The following is a 23696-nucleotide window of genomic DNA, read 5'->3' as shown; positions in this document are numbered from 1 at the left end:
TGACCCCGAGACGGCGCAGTTTGGAGGTTCGAACCTCGGTCGATGCAAAGCACTCACGTGTTGCTTTTGTGCCGGACAACCAGGCCTTTTCTGGTTATTAATTTTTTTTTATATATAATGCCGCAAAATATTACTGCGTGTTTTTGTGGGATTTAGGTCCACCAAAAATAAATAAATAAAAACAAATCTGCCTGCACACACTCGTGGAAGCAGTTCAAGAAAATGGCGTTGAGCGTGAGTGACACCGATTTTGCGCAGACTCCATGAAGAAGTCCAATTACAATGTCGGAGTCATTTGCCAATAGAGGTCACTTCCAACGTGCTGAAATTTTAATTTGCCCATTCGCGTGGCTCGCTGAATAATGAATGGCCCCGGGTTAGAAATAGATGTGAAAATGGGGCCTTATTTTCATTTCAAGTCATCTCGTCGGGGCGCCAGCCACATTTCCTCCGCTCCACGATGACCGTCATGCCTTGTGAGTAAATTTGCTCTCCCTTACTTTTTTTAAATTAGTTTTTTTGTTTTTCTTCAAGTTCTGTGGAAATTTAAAACAATTGTGCAGAATCAAACTGTAACTTTGTTTCTAACCGACGTCGCGTGTGTGAAATTTGTACATTTCAACCAACCTTGGGCATGCCCTCTCACATTTTTTAAATGTTTAATAGTTCTAAAGAAAATATTGTTGAGTGTGAAGTGAAATCACAAGTTTGAGCAGAATCAGCAAATATTAATTGCACATCGTATTGATCGAAAATTTAGGTGTAATATCACGCTATGAAGTTTAGTCCCCCCCAAAATTTTCATTTTAAAAAATTATTTTATCTCCACATACATTTTAGCTTTGATTTTCAATGCGTGTACAAGACTAATGTGCGGGATAACGAGGATCTGTAGTGCAGTTTAAAGTTGTGTGGACACACACACACACACGCACACACACACACACACACACACACGCACACACGCACACACGCAAACACACACAAAAGAAAAGCAAACGCACTGAATGGAGCATGTTGGCCTTGTTAATTATTAACAAAGTCCTCGGGGCGTTGTTGGCTTTTATCATCTCGACGATTATTGCCGCATTAGTGTGCAACATTTTGAACATTTGCGTCCGACACGCATTCTACTACAAAAGAGACAATGAGTTGAAATTGTCAACTTTATTTCCAGAAAACAGCCCACCGCGTGCAAACTATTTGCACAAAGTCACTTGTACAGTTTTGCCTTCCAATGGCCGACGTTATCGGCGATGTTGGGCTGGAGCGGTTGCAGAGAGGATTATCTTCACTTTAGCTGCCTGTTAAGAGCTGCATGTCAACGTTGTGCAAAGATACGCTCCTTGTTCTGGCCATCGTCCAAGGGGTCTTTGAACTCATCCTTGCTGACACGATAAGAAGCTTTGCCGGCTGTAAACGACTCGAAAACGCCACCCCCTCCCGCCCCTCTCCCCCACAAAAGATGTCCAGTCATTTTGACTGGGCCAAGTGTTCAAATTCAAACGAAATTGCAAAAATCGCAGGATACGCTGGCTTTGCAAAGCCCAGATGAGTCCGCACTTGAATTTCCTCGGCCCGGGTCAGGGAAAAGTTCACGTGTGGTGACGAAAGGTGAGACAAAAACAAAAATCTCATCTAGTCCAAATCGCGGCCATCTCCGTGAAGGGGGTTCCATCTGCAAGCACAGAGCAAAGAAAGAACAAAAAGTAAAGTACTCAGCACACATACCGGTTAAGAGCTCTTCCGCGCCTTAAAGTCAACCCTCCGGTTGCTAAAAGTCGCCTTGACTTTTAGCAAATGGGAATACCACCGCCCCTGTTCATGCCTTTAAAAACAAAAACAAAAAAATGCCGCTCAAGTTTGCCAACACAAAAGGGTTGAGCTTGGATGGGGTGGGGTGGGGGGACGCAGGGGACGGTTGTCCACCACGAGTGATTAATTGTTGTGGTGGGATTTTTCCACGCCCGCTTCTCGGTGTTGACTGAAAACAAGCGCCAAACAGTGCCGGGACACAAGGAGGCTCTTCCGGCCATGTTGCCGACGCTTTTGGGCTTCCGGGTTCGGGATCGGCCCCGCTGCGCACGAGTGGCGTCGCGCCTGCCCTCCAAAAGTCCTCTTTTGCACCCGGTGCGCAGTGTTTGCCTCTCCAGTGATTTTTTTTTTTTTTATTTGGGTTGGATGCCAGCAAATGAAGCGCAATTCCTAAAGGCCACCGCAGGAGATGGGGGGCGACACTGAGCTCCCAGCAGTCGTGCAAATCCACACTGCGTGGAAACACGTCCAAGCAATCTGCTGCTAAAGATCCGAATACACTTTTAGCATTATATGTAACGGAATCAGTCAAGATGGCCACTTGACCTTATGTTTCCACCCCACGCGTGGAAAACCCAGAGAGCCCAACGTGGGTGTCACAGATTCCTCCTTTTAATCGCGTCTCACCGGGAGCATTAATGATTCACAGGCTCGTATAAAAGGGGGTTTTAAAATTGACGTGGCGTCACGTGACGCCGCTCGATCTCGTGGCTGTGGCGAGCAAAGCGGAGCCCCGGTGCGGCCATATGATGCTCATTATGGCCCCACTTCCACGGGGGGAGTCCTGGCCGGGTAGCTTGTGTTTATCGCGTGGGGAGGAAAAGGAGCAAAAAAAAAAAAAAAAAAAAAAAAAGGAAGAGGAGCATTCAAACAGAAGAAACGCTCCTGTTTTTTTTTTTTTTTTGGAGAGTGTGTGTCTGTATGAATGTGTGTGTGCGTGGATGCATTACACGGCTGTCACGGACGGATATGTTTTTCCACGCATAGAGAGCCCGAGCTTTGAGAGGATGGATTTTATTTGGAGGCATTTCCGCCGATTGTTCATGTCTGTGGTGAGTTATTGCAGCAAGAGCCAGAGGTCAGTATAAAGGGAGTTAGTTCAGCCAATAATATCTATATAAATATATATATTTGGAATTTCACATTTGGCAGATTCGTTGCGTGACAAACGTGGAGATTATTGTCCCAAGTATCGTTTCTAATTATGATATGGCAGGTTGTCGCTTGAAATTCAACGCATATCTCCAATAAGGCGTTTTTTACGGTTGATCTCAGAAAACTAAATGGCAGAAGAGAATGAATAATTTGCACTGCTGCAATATTTTTTTTTTTATACAATCAGGTGAAACATGCACGAATTAATGGAAATAGGATTGTGCAAAAGAAACAACATTGCCAAACTCGATGCATTTACGCAAGATAATGGCGAGTAAACGATCCGGCTCAAGGTAATTTGCGTCCTAAAATAAAACAAAATAAGGAACGTAAAAGTGGGTGAACGTCAGGGGGGCGGACGAGCCCATAATGGAAGACGGAGTGCCACGCAGGACGATTCGGCCGCGCTGAGGTCAGGGCGTCGTGATTTATGGGCGCGGGGGGGGGGGGGGCTTTGAGGAAGATGGCGGGGATGGCGCTCCGTGCTTCGATCCGTCGGGCGACGGGAAAAACTCTTGCGGACGCCAGGAAGCGGCTGAGCACCACATTTGGGTCAGGATATTTTATTTTCATCTTTTGACTTCTTTCACAAACAAGAGCGAGGTGGAAGGATTCGAATCGGATATCCTTTTTTTTTTGGTTTTCAAATAGAAATTGAAAAATATTTGACAACGCACAAGACGCAAAATCGTGTTATATTTTTAAAAGTTGTCGCGTGAAAGATTTTTTATCAAGCCATCGCGGGTAAATCCGCTATTTTAATTTGTGCGCTCTCCTCATTCAAACTCGATTCGACTAAACGTGACTTTATGCAAAACACAAACTGCAAAAATAAAATGAAATTCGCCTTCTCCGTTGCAGAAATCCAGACCCATAAGAACCTCTCAAACGAAGAACTACACCGGTAAGTCTATAATCCTCTTCCTTGATTTATCTTCTGAGCACTTCTTATATATATATTTTTGTAAATAATAAGTAGCACGCCCACCAAAGGCCTGACAGAAGCAGTGTGTGACTTTTCTTTGGATGTGCAACACGAGCAGGCCGTGAGCAATAATTCCTTGTCTTGCACTTGTCTGCGAGGTGCAATTTGTCACTATAAACGTGACGAGGAAACCTCTTGGAGCGCCGCCTCGCTCCTTTCAAAAACTCATTTCTACTCCAGCCAAGTGCACGTGCAATACATATTTATATCTTTTATACATACGTTTACTGGTCCGTTTTTTTTAATCCCCAATACACATTCGGTTTATTTTCTCCCCCAACCCCCACTGCGATGACTTTTAACCCCCTTTCCTCACATAAAAAAGACAGAGGCGAAGAATCAGCAGTTTTAACACAACACAAAGAGGTCAATAATTAAGCCGAGGTGGTTAAAAAAAAAATCCTCCTGTGTGAATTTTTGGGCCTGTTCACCATCCCACGCGAACCGAATTTTTTTCCCCTGTGCGTATGTAGTAAAGCTGACAAGCCGTTTTCCTTTCTGTTAAGAAAAAAGAGAGACATTACCACGGAGAGGGCTTCCCCCACGCTCTCTTCCCCTCTTCTGCTCCACGCTGCGTGGCCTCACTTGATATCGCGTCCACTGTGAGAGTGAAGGGATTTCTAACATCACCTCCACGCGCGCAAAAAAGCACAGAAAGGAGTCGTCAAGATGCAAAAGTTAATGATTCATTTGGATACAAAAGACCATCTTTTTCCTCACAACGTGAATCAGCACCCTGCAAGCCCCCCCCCCCCTCACCACCGCCCCAACCCACCCCCAATTCTTGTTCGAGGCAGTAAATAATAAAATACAAGCATGGCCTTCTCGCCATCTATTTGTGATTATGTGCTACCCCCCCCCCCACCTCGTCCTCCCCTTCTCTCTCTTTCTCGCTCATTTGCTTGGACGAGGAGGGGGAGGAGAGGCAGCCACTTGATTTGAACTGCCTTTCCAAGGCGCTACTTCATTTGCATAATTTTTCTTGTCTATGGTGTGACGCCGCGGTTCGGGCCAGTTGACTGGCGTCAGCACGGTCACGCGCTGAGGGTCCAGTCCGGTCCATCCCAGCCTCGCAGCCCCGCCGGCTCCGCGCTTATTCTCAGGAGCGGCACCGCTTCCAACTGGCGCGATGATAAATTCGGCCCCTTGAAGCCCGATAACGTGTTATCTCTCTGACCCGCCCGCTTTCGTAATCTCCATGTACATATCCACGTCGAAAAGGGTGGAAGAAGTAGGAAAGGGGAAAAAAAGCAAAGGGGGCTTCTTTCTCTCTCTCTCTCTTCTCTCTCTCTCTCTTTCTCTCTCTCTCTCTGGAGTCTTCTTGTTGTGGTTGCCGCCTGCACGCATGGCGCTTGCTGCTGCAGCCCAGCCCCGCCGCCTCCTCAAACTTTCCTCCGGATTACCACTTTGATCGATTTCGTCGCTGAATGAGAAAATATTGCTCGCTGCTCTGCGTTGGTCGTCAGAGGTTAAGGTAAGCAGGCCAGGAATGGGCCGCCTCGGTTCTAAATGGCCGAGTTTGCGTGTCGCGCGCGCGCGGTGATTTATCACCGTGTGACTTGGATCTCGGTTCAGGAAGAGTTCACACACTCGCAGATTTCTCTGAACGTGCAGGAGGAGCACGCGGGCCGCCGTGAACAAGATCAAGCCTGCCTCCCGTCGCTCTTTTGGGGATTAATACACAGATTTTCCACGTACTCTCTTTCGGGGGAGCTCGGTCAGGTCTTCTCGAGCTGCAGACCCACTCGGGCCGGGCCGATTAGGACTTTTTGCTCGGCGGGGCTCATTTTCAACACGTTTGCCTGCTTGTGGTGCGAGGCTCCACAAATCAGTTTTATAATTTCACGACGACATCTCGGTAGCTTCGTGGTTTCAGTCGACGAATGTATATATTTTTCAATATTTTCTAGTATTTCTCGATGCGTACAAAACGAATAACAGTGTTGCCTAACATTAAAAGACAAACATTGAAATGTTTGGTGAAAAGATGACAACTACAAGTTAATATAAAACAGTCAATTAAATTATTATTTACATTATTATTGTTATTATTATTCTGACTATTATTATTATTATTATTATTGTTTTCGTTCGCGTGACGTTCGAGATATACGGGTAGCGGCCGACTTAATGCGAACATTATTTTAAGGCATGCATTTCAAACTTTACAAATCAAGGCAGTTTAATTTCAACGTTCTTTTTGTAAAGTAATATATCTCTATGAATTTTGGTGATTATGTTATGGGTCAAATGGTTTAATATTAATAGTAAACTCGTATTTAGGTTAGCTTGATGGCGTTTGCACTTTAGAAGAGGCCACGTTTGGGTTCGTGGTGTTTTTTAAAAAAATAAAATGTGTGTGTGTATATATATATATATCATTGATCCCGCTCCAGGCCGGTTTTTCCGAGCTGGGTCCAAACGAGCCTCAAATATGCCACCAACAGTCGCCTTTATTATGGGTCTGCACGGGAAAAGTTCACATTGCTATCCTAAAGATGCACGAACGAAAATCCACCCGGTTTTTCAGGTTTTCTGAAGCTTTTAACTTTAAGAACGACAGAAAGGGGAATGCGCGTATTTGCACTTTGCTGGGGAATGTGGTGGACAATTTGTGCAAAATAAAACACAGCAAAAAATGAAATGTTTTGGAAGGGATTTCAGATAACCTTAAAAAAAAACTATAATATTAAGCCCGCAATGGAAATCAGTATATTGAGTGTCCTCTCTAACGAGAGCAGAGTCTTAAAATGACATTAATTTTCTTATTTGATTTGGGCGTCTGAAGTGCTTTTTTTTTCTTTTTCTTTTTTTTTTTTTTTGAGCGCACGTTCTTTAGCACAGATGGTAATGGAAGGTTGGTCGCCGCAAGCCAGAAGGTAAACGGTAATAGTGTGCACGAGTGCTGGCCTCGATCTCGCCTATAGTGCGCAGTGTCAGGCCCGCATTGAAAAGTAAGATGGATCGCCACCATTTCTTCTCCTCACAGTGCTTGTTGTAACCCCAGGTTCACCCGAGGAGGCCATTGGCGGAGAGGCGTCACGTGACCACGGGGTGCCAATGTTCTTCTACAAGGGTGTCAAGACCCTGTCACTTTGCGAAATAAATATCGGGAAACGGCGAGATGCAAAAGGCAACCTACTACGACAGCTCGGCAATTTACAGTGGCTACCCGTATCAAAGCGCAAATGGCTTCGGTTATGATGCCAATCAGGTCCAATATCCCCGCGCCTCTCATGTGGAAAGTGACTACCATCGACCCGCCTGCTCCCTGCAGTCTCCCGACGGCACGGCGGCTCCTCTGCACAAGCCGGCGGAGAGCCGCGACGCCGTCCAAGCGGCGCCGTCCAAGGCGCATCACGCCGAGGGCACCCCGCCTCCCTCGCGATCCCCCTCCGACACCGACCACAACGGCAACAACAACGGCGGCGGCGGCGGCGGCGGCGGCGGCGGCGGCCATCCCGGCGCCAAGAACTGCTCGCCGTCCTCGGGCGCCCGCAGCAAGCAAATCTTCCCCTGGATGAAGGAGTCCCGACAGAACACCAAGCAGAAACCCGCAAATAGCGCCAATTCAGGTACAACTCACGCAACTCGCACCATGAAATTCGTGTCATGGGGGAAGGGGGGAGGAAGGGGAAGAGGGCGGGGGTGTCAAAACACACAAAATATAATACTCCCACTGTGAAGGCCACAGCAAGTGGAGGGAATGTTCCCACTTTTTCCCGTGCCATAAATGTCACATAGGGGGAAATTTTACATGCGACTGGAGGAAGCTCGGAGGGGAATAATCAACACCTCGGAATATTGCTGTTAACGGCGTCCAAATTTGCTATGGGAGGGACGTTTGGGGAATTTACAACAACCCCCCCCCCCACCTCCACCCTACTCCTCCACATCACCACGTGAGTGCAGCCTAAATAAGTCAGGACGAGAGCCCACCACTTTCCTGCGGGCCCCCTTGCCCTGCAGATGACCTCTGCCTACTGCAAACACGCACATGCGTCCCCACCGAGTCCACAAACACGCCAACATGCACCACTTGGCTCAGCTTGCGGTGATAGCTAAGGAAACCTCACAAAACCATGCCCGAGTCTAAAAAACCCTTCTAATAACCGAGTCCACTTCTTTCAGATGCTTGTCATTTTGTCATGAGCGTTTCTAGCTCATTTTTAGGGGAAGCGACCCTAAAATGAATCCCAGCAACCCTCAAAAATGTAAAATGACAATATTTAGGAAAAAAAACCACATTTGTTTTCAAACAACCGAGAAAATTGTAAGTCCGCAGCACTTGGTTGAAACTTGTAAGGTAATATATATCATGCTATCAACACAAATACAACCCCAATTGGACTCCAAAAAATGTCTGCTCCACCAATAGTGCCCGCTATTCATCTATAAACATCTACCATCCAGTCATTAAATACCAGCACACTAGTATCATTACCATTTTTGCTGCATTTAATTTTTTGCTTGCTGTTTACGTTGTGTTAGTGTCATTTTTGTTTTCGAGATGAAGGAAAAGCTTCAGGGGGGCCCTCTTTCTTCTGCTTGGACTAGATTTCCACAAGTGAGATGTTTTGGCATACATGTGATAGAATTAAAGCCAAAGTACTGCTGAATAGAAAATCTCGGCCATTTCATATCCTAAACCTGTGATCGGAAATCGGCGGCAGCTGTAGAGCGTTGGCCTCACAGTTCTAAGGACCGGGGTTCAGATCCCGGCCCCATCTGTGTGGAGTTTTCATGTTCACCCCGTGCCGGCATGGTTTTTCATCCCACAACCCAAAAGCATGTATCAATTGGAGACTCTAAATTGCACTGAGTTGCGATGGTGAGCGCAACTGCTGTCTGTCTTCGTGTGCGATTTATCTACGATTGGATGGGAACCAGTTCAGGGCGTACGCTGCCTCCCGCTTGATGACAGCCGGGATAGGCTCTGGCACTCCCGCGACCCTCGTGAGGATAAGCGGCTCAAAAAATAGATGGATGTGATTGCAATTGCTCTGTATGACTATGAGATCCCCTTTTCTAAATCCTTACTGGCGGTCCTGGCCTTGTATTCTTTACTATCTCAGCGGAGGTTATGTCATTCGACAGTCCCTCTGCTCCACGTTGGGCCCGACAGGTAGTAAAATTTACTATGTGCTGTTGGCCGCCTGCCACAAAAACTCAAAGTGCGCCTTGCTTTATGGAGTCGGGCTGCAAGAAGAGGCAGGCTTATCTGTGAAGCTTCGCGCACTCACAATGAGAAATGCGCCTTGGGCATGCGCTACTGTGGAGGGAGCAGGGATTCCTCAGACCAGACGCTGGCCTACTTTTCCACAGTTTCATGCTTTGTGGGTCGCACAAAGACCGGTGTTTGCAAAGAGAGACTTTGAGTGGGTGTAGACGCGAGGAATAGGTTTTCATCACATGTATGCACATGAACATGAGCTACACCTACACAGAGTAATTTCTCCTTTCCGAGGACAAAAAGTTCTGATTGACGCTGGCGGGCCGGGCGTTCGCGATTGTGGTTGTGGTCGACTTGCCGAACGACATTACACCAAAATGAGACGTGTTGTGATTACATTTCTTCGCTCTCGTGTTGCAAAAAAAAAAAAAAAACATTCCTTGTGTCAGAGGTGTCAAACTTGAGGCCCAGGGGCCAGATTTGGCCCTCTGCATCATTTCACGTGGCCCAATAAAAAATGTTAACCTTTGAGTCGTCAAAAGACAGGACGAGGTGTTTGAGACTAGTGAATAGATAAGATGTAATACAACCTGACATGGAAGGAAACGGTTCAAATACAATCAAATGACTTCTGTTTCAATTTCTGCTTGAGCAACTGGTGCTGCTCAACCGCAGAAACAGCAGTTTACATGCTTAGTCGTTCCAAAACAGGATTCTTTTGAACATGAATATACTTTAAGTGCCAAGGCACATATTTTTTCCTATACCACTAAAGCGAAGAAATTGTCAACTCCATGTGTTTTGCAACAGATTTTTTTTAAAAAAATCACAGTTGTTGTCGTCCCTATGTTGTTAAATTCTTTATAATAACAATCAACGAAGGGTGAATTGTGCAGGCATATACTATGATAAGGTGATTATACCTTGAATATTTTTTTTACAGCCATCGCGACCCTGCGACAGACATTGCAATGTGTCCCACGAAACCACAAAAATGAGTTTGACACATGTGACGCTTTGCCCAGGTGCAAAGTACGCCGCAGTACTTAAAAGTCTATTTGCACGGCAACGGTGCTTGTACCACTGCAAGCGCGATACGACAATAACAAACACAGGGCTTGATTTACACCACATGACAGCGTCAATCAAAGCTCAGCATTGTGATTTTTGTACGGATGGGTGATGGATATCATTGGCGAGTACACGCGTAGTGTGTATTTATCCAGTAAGCGAAGCCTCCTGTAGTTTTCTTATCAGCTGTGTTGCGCTTTCACTCTCACTGTCCTGCTTGTAACGGATGACTGATTGACACCCTCGTCTTCCTCCTGCATCCCCTCACAGTGGAGACTTGCCCGGGAGACAAAAGTCCTCCCGGGTCAGCCGCCTCCAAGCGGGCCCGGACGGCCTACACCAGCGCCCAGCTGGTGGAGCTGGAGAAGGAGTTCCACTTCAACCGGTACCTGTGCAGGCCTCGGAGGGTGGAGATGGCCAACCTACTCAACCTGACAGAGAGACAGATCAAAATCTGGTTCCAGAACCGCAGGATGAAATACAAGAAGGATCAGAAGGGCGTGGGGATGCTGCCTTCCCCCGGGGGGCAGTCCCCTCGGAGTCCGGTGGGGCCATCTTCCGGCGGGGGGTACCTCAGCTCTATGCACCCCCTGGTCAACCCTCTTCCTTACGAGTCCCAGTCGCCGACGTCTTACAGTAAGAACCATCAGAACGCGTACGGCATGGCCACGTCGTACCCCCCTGCCATGAACAACTCCCATAAGAGGTATCCCGACTCGGCCACCCCCGAGTATGACGCCCACCCCCTGCAGGGGGGCACCTACGGCACGCACATGCAGGGCAGCCCCGTTTATGTGGGCGGAGGTTACGTAGAACCTATGGGCAACTCCGGGGCGACGGTTTTCGGCCTCAGCCACCTCCCGCACCCGCCGTCGTCCAACATGGACTACAATGGAGCAATCACGATGGGCAACAGTCAGCAGCATCATGGCGTGTGCGATCCCACACCCACGTACACAGACCTCACACCGCAATACTCTCAGGGAAGAATCCAGGAGGCGCCCAAACTGACTCATCTGTAGCGCCGGCGCACTCCGTATCACTCCGCCCATTGTCTTGCAGCCACCTCCGGACCGCATCACCGTCTTTTCTTTGTGTGCCTCCACACTGCGTCTGCCTTCTCTCTTTCTCGCGCGCACCCCTTTTTCTTCCTTTCTTTTGCTTTCCTTTATTTTGAAGATGTGTGAAGTAGCGTAGAGGATAAATAATCTCTTTTTTTGTTGTTGTTTCCTATCCACGAAAAAGACATTTCTGTGGGCTTCAGGCGGACGTCGAGCGAGCCCAGGCCTATTTAATCTATTTTTTAAACGTTTTTTTTTTTTCAAATTCAAACAGGGTATTATGAAAACATGTTATTCGTTTTTTATGTGAACTTATTTATCCGCATTTGAAGTTATTATTTTGTTTTTTGCAATGCATTTTGTTGCACTTGTGAAAGGATCCAGAAATGCATTTGTCAAAATAAGGGTAACGAAGCTTATAGGCTGCAAGCTCTTTGCTTGTATTGTTCTATTTGGACTTTCTGATGTTATTTATTTTTTTGTTTAGTGTTTAAAAAATAGTCCTTTGACACTTTTGCGAGCTCAGTGTGTTCAAGCCCCCCCACTACATTTTCAACCCACATCTGCTATCATCACGCAACATCCATTTCCACCCTAAAATCGAGTATTTTTTTCATTTTATTTTGTTTGACCCCCCCCCCCCACACACACACACACAGAACGTAACATCAATCAGTCGACGCAATAAGGGTGGAAAGAAAGATACATTTTAGGACTTTCTTTATTGAACAGAATTAGAACACACGACAAACACTTTCATACACATTCCACGCTGCTCCGGTTCGAAGACGTAAATAAAACAATTGAAATGCAATCAAAGCACATTTGTTTTAATTCGGCTAATTCATTTCAGAATGCATCCGATCTATTTTTAATTACGGAGGAAAAAAGCCCGTAATGAACATTGCATTAACTGCATTTTGCGACAGACAATAGTGCGGTGTCCAAACTGATAAAGTAAAATAAACGAAAAATCAATGCGCAGTCAATTATTTTTGCATACAAAACTCCGGCATTAATATCTTCCCGTAAAAAAAAGAAAAAAAAAACAGGAACTGGCGGTTACACGCCGAGCAAAAAGAAAAAGGCTGCATAATTTATTTCCCTCTCTTCTTGATGAGACGTGAAGAAAACTCTCGGGTGGCCTTCTTCTGCTCTCCTCTCATCTCATCCGCGCGGGCACATCCATAATCATAAAAATGTCAGCCGCCGGACCCTCAGCAGCCCCTGCGTGTAGACAACAATCTCAATGAGAAATCGTTCGGGAACTAATGTCCCTGAGTGTGCTGGGAGTCGGTCAAATGCGGCCAGCGAGCGAAAAAAAGTGGGGTCGCGTGGGCTGCTTTGCCTCATTATGATGCAAAAAAGCACGTCTTGAAATGCATCGTTAGGATGATGGAGAAAGCAAATTAAATTATCGCTGAGTTCAAGAAAAAAAATCTTTGAAAATACACAGAAACGAATATGCTTTGCACAAAGACAACAAGTGTAAAATAATAAATATCCATGTCAGTGTCATTTATATATATAAAAAAAGTAGTTCCCGGATATAAAATATAAGCACATTCTTTTCCATTAATCAAAAGAAAAGTGCATTCCCATACTTCCCCAAAACAAAACTACAGAATTTGCCCACATTGCATAAATGTCGCTGCACAGCTGCAGACTGTTTAATCCCCGATAATGTAACCCCCCCAACCCCCTAACCCGAAAACCATTACCAATCTGAATTTGATTGATATTACAGGGCAGAGGCGGTCATGACATATGGCGAGCAGGGAAACCTGGGACAATTCAAACATGGCGTGCTCGTCTCACCCATATGCGCCACTGCGGAAGCATTCAGAGCAAACGTGAAATATGTTTTGCGACGCATTCGCACCCGTGGGAAAGTTGTGTTAAATCACTCTTGTTGTAATGTGTGTAGGCTTACCCTTAAAAAAAAAAAAAAGCCTCCACCCACTCCTTCCCTTGCACACAAAGCCTACGCGTAATTCCAAAATTCCCTATGGCAACCTTCTCCCCCCCAAAACTGGTTCAATATGCAAACAAAAAAATGTTTTTTTTTTTATACGTATATATACCTCCATCTGAATGTGTAAATCAGGTTCCCATTACTGATCAGCTAGATAAAACCCAAGCGGCCACCTTTTGGATACTCACCCGCGGTGCGTTCACTGCCTCCCCGGCAAGGAAATGCCTCCCCTCGCCTTGTCCGATTCCTATTTATCTTCGAAAAGGTCCCTCCAGCGACAGCTCGGCCTCGGAGCGTCCGAAAATGCTTCTAATCTGAGTGAGCAGCGTTTCTCGCCGCTTCCTGGCTGCATTTGATCCGGGGGAGAGTTAGAAGCCTTAAATGTGTTGTGAGGGCACCGAGCTGTCAGACCTTTTGGCGAGTAAGATTGATCGCGTGCAGGCTTCCAGCACTCTTTGTTTGGTATATAAGCAACAAACTGCCAGGGCCCTATACCACTTCTTCCTCTCTCTTCCTCACCAAGTCATATTTTCCTTTCGATGGAAATATACCGCGGCGTGTTTCAGGGGGGGTGGAAACGTTGGCCGTAAATGTGGCTTTCACGGATGACTTTGGAAGGACAATAAAGCAAAGTCGCACCGGGGGAGTGACGTTCAGTAGTAACGCGGCGAATTATTCGTTTTTAATGTTTATGATCACCATTATGGTCAATACGTCGCCGCGGTGAACACCCCGAAGGCCTTTATCCCGTTTTAAGCCCCGTAAAAGCATTTAGGAACATCGTAATCGTACAAATACAAATTAGGGGATCTTGAAAGGTGACCGATAGGAGCCATCAGGCCGCGTTAGAATTAAAAAAAAAATAAATAAAGTAACGTGATGTCGGTTTCGATCTGATTTTGCACCCTAAACAAATAGAATGTGTTCAAATGCACGTTTACGAGATTTGCGTCCAAGCGTTTTTGCGGTGACGGCGTGACAAAACCGAAATATTTCACTCGTAATAACTTCAATCTGTGGACATTTTATTGCTGCTTCTGCTCATGTATTTCCCTGTAGTGCCCAGGAAGGAGTCATCAGACGTGGCGGATTCACTGAATAAGTCTCGAAAGCAGTTTTGGGGTATGTTGCACGCGTGCGTGTGCGTGAGCGCGCGCGAGTGCTTCGGGGGGCGTTCTCGCCTGACATCCTCAAACAATACGAGAAAGAGGAGCGAACGAATCCGCGCGCCCCAAGCTTGGGGTCTTCCCTGCAATAGTGAGAGTCGGCCATTCTTAAAAAAACACACTTTTTTTCCCCCCCACCGGTGGTGGTCTCTCTTCTCTCAGTGGTGGGCGAGAGAAGGATAAAGATGTAAATAAAAGTGGCTCAGCTGAGCGAGGCGGCAGCAGCAGACTTTTTGGATCAATCAGGCAGTCAGTGGCTTCTTTTGATTAAAGCCCAAATTGTCATTGGGTAGAGGTAATCATGTGACAGGCAACTCGGTCCAATTTCAACCTTGTCTCCATGAATTCAATAGTTTCGTAGTAGCTCGGTCCCTACACGGCCGTAATCACTGTAATAGGAAGAGGAAACCATCGCAGGACATTTTCGAATGTTTTTTTTTTTTTTTTTTTTTTTTTTTTTGTGGTCGCCGCGTCGCCATTGAGTTCGTCGACAATAACGCGTACAAACTTTCCTGGTCTCGCAGGGGAGAGGAGATGAATTACGAATTCGAGCGAGAGAGCGGATTTATCAATAGTCAGCCGTCGCTTGCTGAGTGCCTGACATCTTTCCCCCCTGTCGCTGATTCATTTCAAAGTTCATCAATCAAGAGCTCGACACTGATTCCTCCCCCCTTCGAGCAGACCATCCCCAGCCTCAACCCGGGCAGCCACCCGCGCCACGGCCGCCCGAGACACAGCCCCGACGGATGCAGCCCGCTGCCCACCGCCTCGCTGCCGCCGGAGTACCCGTGGATGCGGGAGAAGAAAGCCTCCAAGCGGAACCACCTGCCCACGTCCACCGCGACCACCTTAGCCAATAATGGACCCGTCTGCTTCTCCCCGAAAGGTGGGTCATTTCTATTGATTTCGGAATGGATATCGGTTTCCTTTAAAAATGGGGAATATGGTTGTTTTGCTGATTTGGGTCGGAAGGCGCAAAAAAGTTGGGCTGGGGTTTGCTGATTCGGTCTGATTTATTCATCCCAGTCCCACTTTTGATGTGTGACAGTAATGAAGAGTGATGGAGTTCCGTTGCCGAGGCTTCGGGCAGTTGCAGCATTCATTAGTATCTCAGTCCTTGTGTGGAGTTGTGTGTTTACTTCCACGCTCCCCCCAGCCCCCCACCCCAAAATGAACGAGACTATTACCGAAATATATATATATATATATATATATATATATATATATATATATATATATATATATATATGTATATATATTTAAACATTTAATTCCCGTTTGCTACATTTTGGGGTGCATTCGTTTTCCTGCAGCCCAGCCCGCGTTGGATGCGCGCGAGGCCGGCTTAAGTAACGCTTATGTCCCGGCTCCCCCCGTGCAGGCTCGCCTGAAGTCGTGGAAGGCGGAGGGATAAGCGCCGGCTCCCGCCGCCTCAGGACGGCCTACACCAACACGCAGCTCCTGGAGCTCGAGAAGGAGTTCCACTTCAACAAGTATCTGTGCCGGCCCAGGCGGGTGGAGATCGCGGCCCTGCTCGACCTGACCGAGAGGCAAGTCAAAGTGTGGTTCCAGAACCGGCGCATGAAGCACAAGCGCCAGACCCAGAGCAAGGAGAACCGCAACGGGGACGCCGGCAAGGGTCCCGGCGGTGGGGAGGACGGAATGCACAGCGAGGACGACGACGAGGGGCCCCTGTACGAGCAAAGCGGGGCCCTGCTGGAGAGGGACGCCTTCTCCTTTCACAACAACAATCTGGATTCCGCGCAGCAGGTCCACAATGGCAGCTCGCTCGGTTTCGCCGCTGCGCCGCTCAACAGCAATGAGAAAAATCTCAAACATTTCCCCAACCCGTCACCCACTGTTCCGGGCTGCGTGTCAACAATGGGCCCGGGCTCGGCATCTGCGCCGGACAATGGCGGCAGTCCCCCCGCCCTGGATGTTTCTATGCACGACTTCCAGGCGTTCTCGTCGGATTCCTGCCTGCAGCTCTCCGACGCGGCCTCGCCGAGCTTGTCGGAATCGCTGGACAGTCCCGTGGACATTTCTGCAGACACCTTCTATTTTTTCTCGGAATCCCTCACTACAATCGACCTGCAGAATCTCAATTATTAACATCAATCAATCGCGACTCGTTCTCCGTCTTTCCGGGGTCAACTCGCATTCTTATTTGTATATTCGGCGCACAATTTGTGGCACGGGGCAAGATGAAAATAAATCACGGATAAGAGGACAATAATTCTCACGGCGGATTTTTTTTTTCATTTGGAGTGGAAATTATTATTGGGTGTGTGTGAAAATCGATAATATTCGGCCTGTGTGGAAAATTGTCCTTTTTATTTTTGTATAGCTCCCAATGTCTTGACTATTTTTGTTAGAATACACTTAACTTGCTACAATCTTTTCTTTGGAGTTTCGAGTCTTATTCTGTTTTCGGAGCGACTGTTGATTCTTTATTATTTCTTGGGGCCGATTAAATAGCAGTGCATGCAAATTGAACAACAGGTTGGTCATGAATATAAATAAGACAACGCGCTGATGTTTTGACGTGGTGAAACACACAATTGATTCCTACTTTTATTTCACATTTATTCCAAAAGTGTTTAACACATTTTTAGTAATTTATACAAAATGTAGCGGACAGAAATGGCGTTAAATTCTACTCCATCCGATCGGGAAAATGTTATCAAATTTGGTGGCGCGGAAATGAATTGGATTTGGTCAAATTTTGCACCGTTCGTGGCCGAGCTCTTGACACGTCGCGTGCTGCAAGCGAACAGCGAAGCATGTTTGCCTCCAGGAGCTCATAAATCACCGCGCTGGCATGAATGGGACGGACATGAAGGAGCCCAATTGTGACTTAATGTTCACAAATACAAGCCCACTTACATTTTCCTACGGGTTTCCCCCGATATCTTCGCTCGAGTCTCTCCACGCGTTGGGCAATGATTCATTTTTATAGCCTGTTTAAACAAGCTGGCGCTCCTGCAGCGGCTTGCAGCGACTTGCATGTCTGTGCAGGCTGCTCGCTTCCCGTCCGGGGCTCAAATTCACAGCACACACCGCTCGCTCGCTCGCTCACTCGCTCGCATCCTTTATTAAACGTGCCCACTTAACGGATGCCTGATTATTATTCCAATTATTTTTTCCGAGCGGGATTATTTCCTCAAAGCGTCAGGTGACCTATTGGGGTTCGATATGATGATTATGAATAGCTTTGCTCCGTTGCTTTTGCACTCGAGTTGACTTATGGGAATCGTTTGATAGCCCTCGTTGGCTCAATATCGGGACGCAACTTTGTGTGGCAAATCAACAGCCACCAGTTGAGCCAATCGATTTCATAATTCCGAGACACACCAGCGCCACGTCGTCTGGCAAAAAAACAACAACCAGAAAAATCAACAGTTTGTGCGTGTATACGTGCTCTCTTTGTGTGTGTATGTCTAAAGCAGATGTAGGTTAGAGAGGGAGGGGGAAAGAAACAAAAACAGGACGGCGGGGGAGCCCTTGCAGCAGTGGCGTCCATAACCGAATCATTCCGAGACAACGCGTCTTTTCTGTGCTCACACAAAGAGCTGAGAGAGTTGCGTGGACCGCTGGTGGCTGCCTCCACGGACATGCTCGGTTCTCCGCGCCCACGCGCGCTCTTTTGCTGCAGATGCGACGGCGGACGGAAGGGCGGAGGGAGCTGGGGGTGGGGGAAGGGAAAGGCGATCGAGCCTTAGCTTCGCGCGCAACTTTGCGTCATCTGGCCTCTTTAATGCACATCCGCAGCAACGCACACTCGCACAATCTGATCAAATTGAGAAATGGATTTGCTGAGGGCGCAATTTTTTACTATCTCAGTGCAATGCAAAGCTATGCTGCTACTAGTGCTGCACGCTCCGGCCACAATGCAAGAGGATAGTAAATTCATTCAGCTTTTCAAAAATAAGCATAATTGTATAAAAAGTACAATTGTTGTTTTATTAAGTTATGCAATATGTGTGTGTAAAACAATACGATACACAATTGATACGTTTTCATCACACGAGGAAAATGAAGTTAAAACAACTTCGATTCATATGTAGCCAAAGGATTTGCCTTCTTTTGATTTTTCACAGATGCCCACTGGGGAGTCGGGGGGGGGGGGTCCTTTTAAGATGGATGTAATGCCAGATTTAACCAATTGGGGTGCTCACTCCCCCGACGATCCCCTCAGCCAGCCTCCCCCTCCCTTCCTTCTCCTTTTTTTTCTTTTTTTCCTCTTCTTCCTCTTCAGTAAAGAGCTCGCCCTCCACTCTGCTCCCACCCACCCCTCCGCTGTCCATTCCCTCCGCACAGCCATTCATTTATTCCCGTAACCCCCCCCCCCCTCACCCCGAGCAGATTCATTTGATGAACTTTTTCACAGGGTAATCAAGCCAGAGGCTAAGCGTGAACACCACCGCCGGCCACGCATTATCACATCATTTGATCGCTGCCTAATGAATACGTACACCGTGTAAGTTAAGTCAAAGTTGACCCTTGGAGGAAAATGAATTAATAGCATATTCTATTAGCGCAGCTCTCCGCTTCTTTTACCTTGTAGAAACGCAGATTAAAAAATGCGAGCCCTAATGAGGAAACAAAAGCACGCTATTATCCTCGGCTGGCTTCTTTTGGGTGTCACTGGAGTGAAACATTTGCCCCCCCCCGTGCCCCACTGTGACAATATTTGCCGGGTAAATCCCTCGCAGTGTCAAAGCGTGAAACATTTGCCATCGGAATGGGACACTGATAGCCTCTGGCAGTAGTGACACACATTGAGACATTCATCCGTCCCGGGGAAAACACTTTGTCTCTTACAACGACACAGTTTAATGACATCGCGCACGATTGCACCCCCCTCCCCCCTTTGTCTCCCTCCCCCAAAAAACATGCTCGTACCTGAGGTCAGAGTTCGTGCATCCTCCTCGGAGTGGCTTCCACCGAGCATCCCCGATCGTCCCGTGCGTGCGACCCCGTCCGCCGTCCGCCTCCGTCTGCCGCCCAGCTTGATTGTTTGCTCGGCCGATGCGTGAGTGCGTGCAGGCGCGTCACCTTGATCGACGAGCGGCTGGAATTTAAATAGCCACTCAAACAGCGATCTGTCAGCGGCTGAGAGGATAAGCTCAAGTGTCTGACTGGCTGACCCGGACCCACGTGACCAGACCCGTTCATTGATACCGGTCAGCGCCCCCCCCCAATCCCCCAGACCCCTTACCCCCCCCCCCCACCCATCCTCCTCCTGATGTCAGAGTATAGGTAAATGTTGGCACGCATCACTCGGGGTAAGAGAGGATAAAGATCAGAGGTGCTCCAGGCGCTCCCTGGGTCCAATATGCCACAATGAGCACTTTCTTAGATTATTCGGTCATGAGCAGTGAGGGGGGGTCGTGTTCCGTCAGAGCTTTCCACCCGGATCACGGGATTACAACTTTCCAGTCGTGCGCCGTGACGGTGAACAACTGCGGCGCGGATGAGCGCTTCATGGCGAGCAGGGCGTCCCCGGACGACGACCATCAGCACCACCACCACCAGCAGCAGCAGCAGCCGGGGTCGTACCATCCCGCCACGGGGAATCTGGGCGTCGCGTATGGCGCACACCCGGCCTGCGGCTCCGGCTACGGCGCGCAAAGTTTCTGCGCCTCCTACAACCATTACGCGCTGAACCAGGAAGTAGACGCCGCCGCGGGGTTCCCACCGTGCGGCCCGCTCGTGTACTCGGGTAACCTTTCCACCTCGGTGGTGGCGCAGCATCGCCAAGGTTACAGTGCCGCCCCTCTGGGGCAACTGCAGTACGGCCACCCTGCCTACGGAGGCGGCCACGAGCAAGCCACCCCCTTCCCGGGGTGCTCGAACCCTCTGTCCCCGCTGCATGCCGCCCACTTGGAGGGATGCTGCTCCCCCCTGTCCGAGGGAGCCTCCAACGCTCAGACCTTCGACTGGATGAAAGTCAAGAGAAATCCCCCCAAAACAGGTGGGTCTCTTATCTCATCAAACACTATTAAGTGGTTTAGTAATTGACTGACACTTGAAGAAGTAAAATTGCTTGCGTGTGACGCAAATGTTGGTTCCAAAGTGTTTTTATTATCATTTTAAGAGCGCCTGCTTCAAGTTTGCAGGGCACATGCATGCCAACATAGTGCAAGCTGTAAACTTGGAGTTGCCAACCACAAGTTGTGCAGAGCTTACACTATGTTTGCATTCACGTGCAGTACTAAGCAGCAATTTCATCCAAAGGGGGGAAACATACAGCACACTTTGAATCTTTAAAATGAAATATTTAAAATTGATATCACATACATTGCATTCATTCTCAAGTGTACCTAAATGTGTTTATAAGGACACGTCATGAGCCACAGTTGTACAAAAGCTAATGAAACTAAAATAATATTAATAATAATGCAACAGTCTTAATTGAGATTGTCCTTTAACCCCATTTATTATTGCGCAGGTAAATGTGGGGTGTTTGCAATATTTTTGTGGTTATGAAAGGGGGCACAATATTACATACACCCTTAAATCAAGATAGATGTCATCCACGAGAGAGCCAGTTTGATGCAATATTGTGCCACAGCAAAGGACAATATTAAACCCATCGCCCCGATTCAATCTCTTGATCAACGTTGACCACAACAACTTGATAATGATTATTAATATTATTTAGATTGTGCCGATATCTCATAACTGCACTTCATAGTATTGTAAATCTGTTGGTTGCAAATGTTATGATGTCAGGTTTAGCAAAATGTTGTGTCCTACGAGTGCTTATCGTCCTGCTAACATCCAGGCTGGTGAATTTATTTATTTATGTATTTATTTTTTGGTCTTCAGGGAGGTCAGGTGAGTTCGTCTACGGAAGTCAGGCCAACACAGTGCGCACCAACTTCACCACCAAGCAACTGACGGAGCTGGAGAAAGAATTCCACTTTAACAAATACCTGACCCGGGCGAGGCGGGTGGAGATCGCCGCCACGCTTCAGCTGAATGAGACTCAGGTGAAAATCTGGTTCCAGAACCGCAGGATGAAGCAGAAGAAGCGGGAGAAAGAAGGATTGCTCCCGGTCAAGGCTGCGCCCTCTGACCCCGAAGAGCGCCTTCAAGAGAAAATGGACGACGTGTCGTCAGAGAAGTCGCTTTCTGCTCCTTCGACCCCCTCCCCTCCTTCCTCGTCGGGGTCCTCCACTGGGGCCGACCCTTACTGCTCCAATTAACGACCACTTGCTTCGATCCCAAAGATGAGAAACCGACTCCTGCATTGCCCCATGGAAATCTTGGGGAAACTCATGCACTTTTTTTTTCTTTTTTTGGGGGGACCTGGAGGCAAACCGGACCCCCGCCGGATTCTAATTGCCTTTTCTGTCATGCATTGTGCTCTTCCATTTACGTGCAGTATATTCACTTGTTTTAACTTGCCCGAAAATGTGCCCAAGTTGTGAATCGGGCCACACGATCATCAGCACCACATCGTGCGAATGTCCAGCGCGAGAAACTGCTTGGTGCGTTCACGTGTCATCGGGCTGCTGAGTTTTATCAGTTTGACCCGCCACGAGTTGCAGGCTTCTCTCTGTTTGTATATTGACTCAAGCACATACCTCAACTCTTACGGGTCTGTTATTAAAGCGAGATCACCTCTTCAAAGTTTCCTATGGTGTTATTTGTTTTTATTTGTTGTGCACGTGCCGCAACCGTCCGTGGATGCACGCAGCCATGCGCGCTCCCGCGAGGGCCGACCTCATTTTGTCGCCAATTTGCGATGACAACCTGTGTCAAATTCCAAAAGTTGCGTGCGTGTCTACGTCATTAGCCCACTTAACAAGGTGATACGGAGATTTTGCCGGTTGCGAAATGTTTGCAGTTTTCTTTGAAACTCTGGATCCTGTTTCTGCCTCCTGGTTTTCTAACCCCCCCCCTCCTCCCCCCACCCCCTAATTGTTTTAATTCCTGGCGTGCAGCATGCGAGTCCATCCTCCCATAAAAGGGTACAAAAAAAAACGCCCAAAGAAGCATGATTAATGACCCCAGTTCACCTGAACCTGGATCCACCTGCAGGATCTGTTCTGTCCCTGAGCTGTGGAGACCTGAACCAGAGGCCGCTGCACCCAAAAGCACGGAAGACTGTAAGTACGCCAGCTTTTGTTTTTTAAAAATCATTTTTATTATCATCTTTGTAAAGGTAATGTAAGGTGTGTAATAGGCTGCTGTTTGATGCAGTTTTAAATTGAGTGTTTTTTTAAATGAATTCGGTGTTATGTGGAAATACTTTTTTTTTGTCTCCATTTACTGATTCTCTTCACGTACTATTATTAACGAAAAAGAAATATTGAAAAGAAACATGTTTTCACTCGCATTATTTTGCCACTAAATGGCGAAAAAATACAATCTTGAAACATTGCTGATAAACCTTTAGAAATGTATTTTTTTTGGTTTCCTAAATTCGGAAAGAAAACAGAATCCAATGAATGAATGAAATTTAACGTTTGAAAGGTGAGCTCATTACACGTGTTTGTTTTATATATTTGCGATTTAAATTTGTACTGCAATACCTTTAAAAACGACGAGACGATTTCATCTTATTTTCGATCTATACTTTTCATTTGTTTTAATTGAAAACGAACGAATGAAGTTTTTTTAACATATATTTTGGACATTTTGTTAGAAGTCAAAGTGCATTAGGAAAAATGTTTTCATTGAATGTTAAAATCTCATTATCTTATCAATATAATTTAAAAAGTTTTCATATGTAACGAGCAATATTATCTACATTTAACGTTATTTAGCAGCATAATTTACATTAGAATACACGCTGGTTCGCTTTGCAAATGTTAATTTCGTGGAAGCAGAAAATTAATTTACTCACATTTCGTGTTTGTTTCAATAAAACAATTAGAAAAGTAAAATATATATCTAAACAATTAGAAACAATGTAAAATACGTAATGAAGTAATTCAAACATCATTAGACATACGTTGAAAAAGTTAAATATTACCGACGGTGATTAGATGAAGAAGAAGGAAAGAGAAAAAAAAAACCTCACGATGCCCCCCGAAAAACGACTTTTCGGAAGTTTCGGCCTCATTGAGCTCTCTGCGGGGGTCTCGAGCGAATTGGAAACGCAGCTGACCCCCCGAAAGAAAGCCTGGGGGTCAAACCACGGTCACACTCCGAGTTTGTTGCCACAGCACACACGCGCGCACGCGCACAAACAACACCGCGGCGCACTGGCCAAACAAGCACCTGAGCAACAAGTCAGTCGCCCGAAGGACCCCACGGCGGACCGCATGCGAGATGTCCC

At 47.1% G+C, this 23696-nt stretch overlaps 3 protein-coding genes across 6 annotated transcripts in view; all 3 read left to right on the top strand.

The window, feature by feature from the left end:
- The window catches only part of hoxa3a (homeobox A3a), a 28134-nt gene extending 14705 nt beyond the window's left edge, over positions 1-13429 (top strand). The window contains exons 1-4 of one of the 4 annotated variants that reach the window (XM_061813971.1): positions 441-476; positions 3832-3874; positions 6963-7530; positions 10470-13429. In XM_061813971.1, the coding sequence (XP_061669955.1) occupies positions 7080-7530; positions 10470-11221 (1203 nt within the window). In that variant the 5' untranslated portion in view covers positions 441-476; positions 3832-3874; positions 6963-7079 and the 3' untranslated portion in view covers positions 11222-13429. The other 3 variants (XM_061813948.1, XM_061813956.1, XM_061813964.1) reach the window with 3 other exon arrangements.
- Positions 13430-14718: 1289 nt separating this feature from the next.
- On the top strand, positions 14719-16780 carry hoxa2b (homeobox A2b). Its single transcript, XM_061814005.1, has 2 exons — positions 14719-15287; positions 15783-16780. The coding sequence occupies exons 1-2, from the start codon at positions 14936-14938 to the stop codon at positions 16511-16513; spliced, it is 1083 nt and encodes a 360-aa protein (XP_061669989.1). The 5' UTR covers positions 14719-14935; the 3' UTR covers positions 16514-16780.
- A 2958-nt stretch (positions 16781-19738) lies between these two features.
- Positions 19739-21615, top strand: hoxa1a (homeobox A1a). Its single transcript, XM_061825710.1, has 2 exons — positions 19739-20378; positions 21236-21615. Exons 1-2 carry the CDS (start codon positions 19748-19750, stop codon positions 21613-21615), a joined length of 1011 nt encoding a protein of 336 aa, XP_061681694.1. The 5' UTR covers positions 19739-19747.
- Positions 21616-23696: the final 2081 nt, after the last annotated feature.

Source organism: Syngnathoides biaculeatus, chromosome 1, assembly GCF_019802595.1.
Source record: "Syngnathoides biaculeatus isolate LvHL_M chromosome 1, ASM1980259v1, whole genome shotgun sequence".
NCBI lineage: Eukaryota > Metazoa > Chordata > Actinopteri > Syngnathiformes > Syngnathidae > Syngnathoides > Syngnathoides biaculeatus.
Note: the sequence above shows the minus strand (reverse complement) of the source record. Positions and strands in the feature narration are given on the sequence as shown.

Bases quoted from the DNA above. Each gene is read 5' to 3' on its own strand.
- hoxa2b (XM_061814005.1), top strand. From the start codon at position 14,936: ATGAATTACGAATTCGAGCGAGAGAGCGGATTTATCAATAGTCAGCCG. The intron at 15,288-15,782 runs GTGGGTCATTTC...CCCCCCGTGCAG, and splicing joins CGTCTGCTTCTCCCCGAAAG to GCTCGCCTGAAGTCGTGGAA.
- hoxa1a (XM_061825710.1), top strand. From the start codon at position 19,748: ATGAGCACTTTCTTAGATTATTCGGTCATGAGCAGTGAGGGGGGGTCG. The intron at 20,379-21,235 runs GTGGGTCTCTTA...TTTGGTCTTCAG, and splicing joins GAGAAATCCCCCCAAAACAG to GGAGGTCAGGTGAGTTCGTC.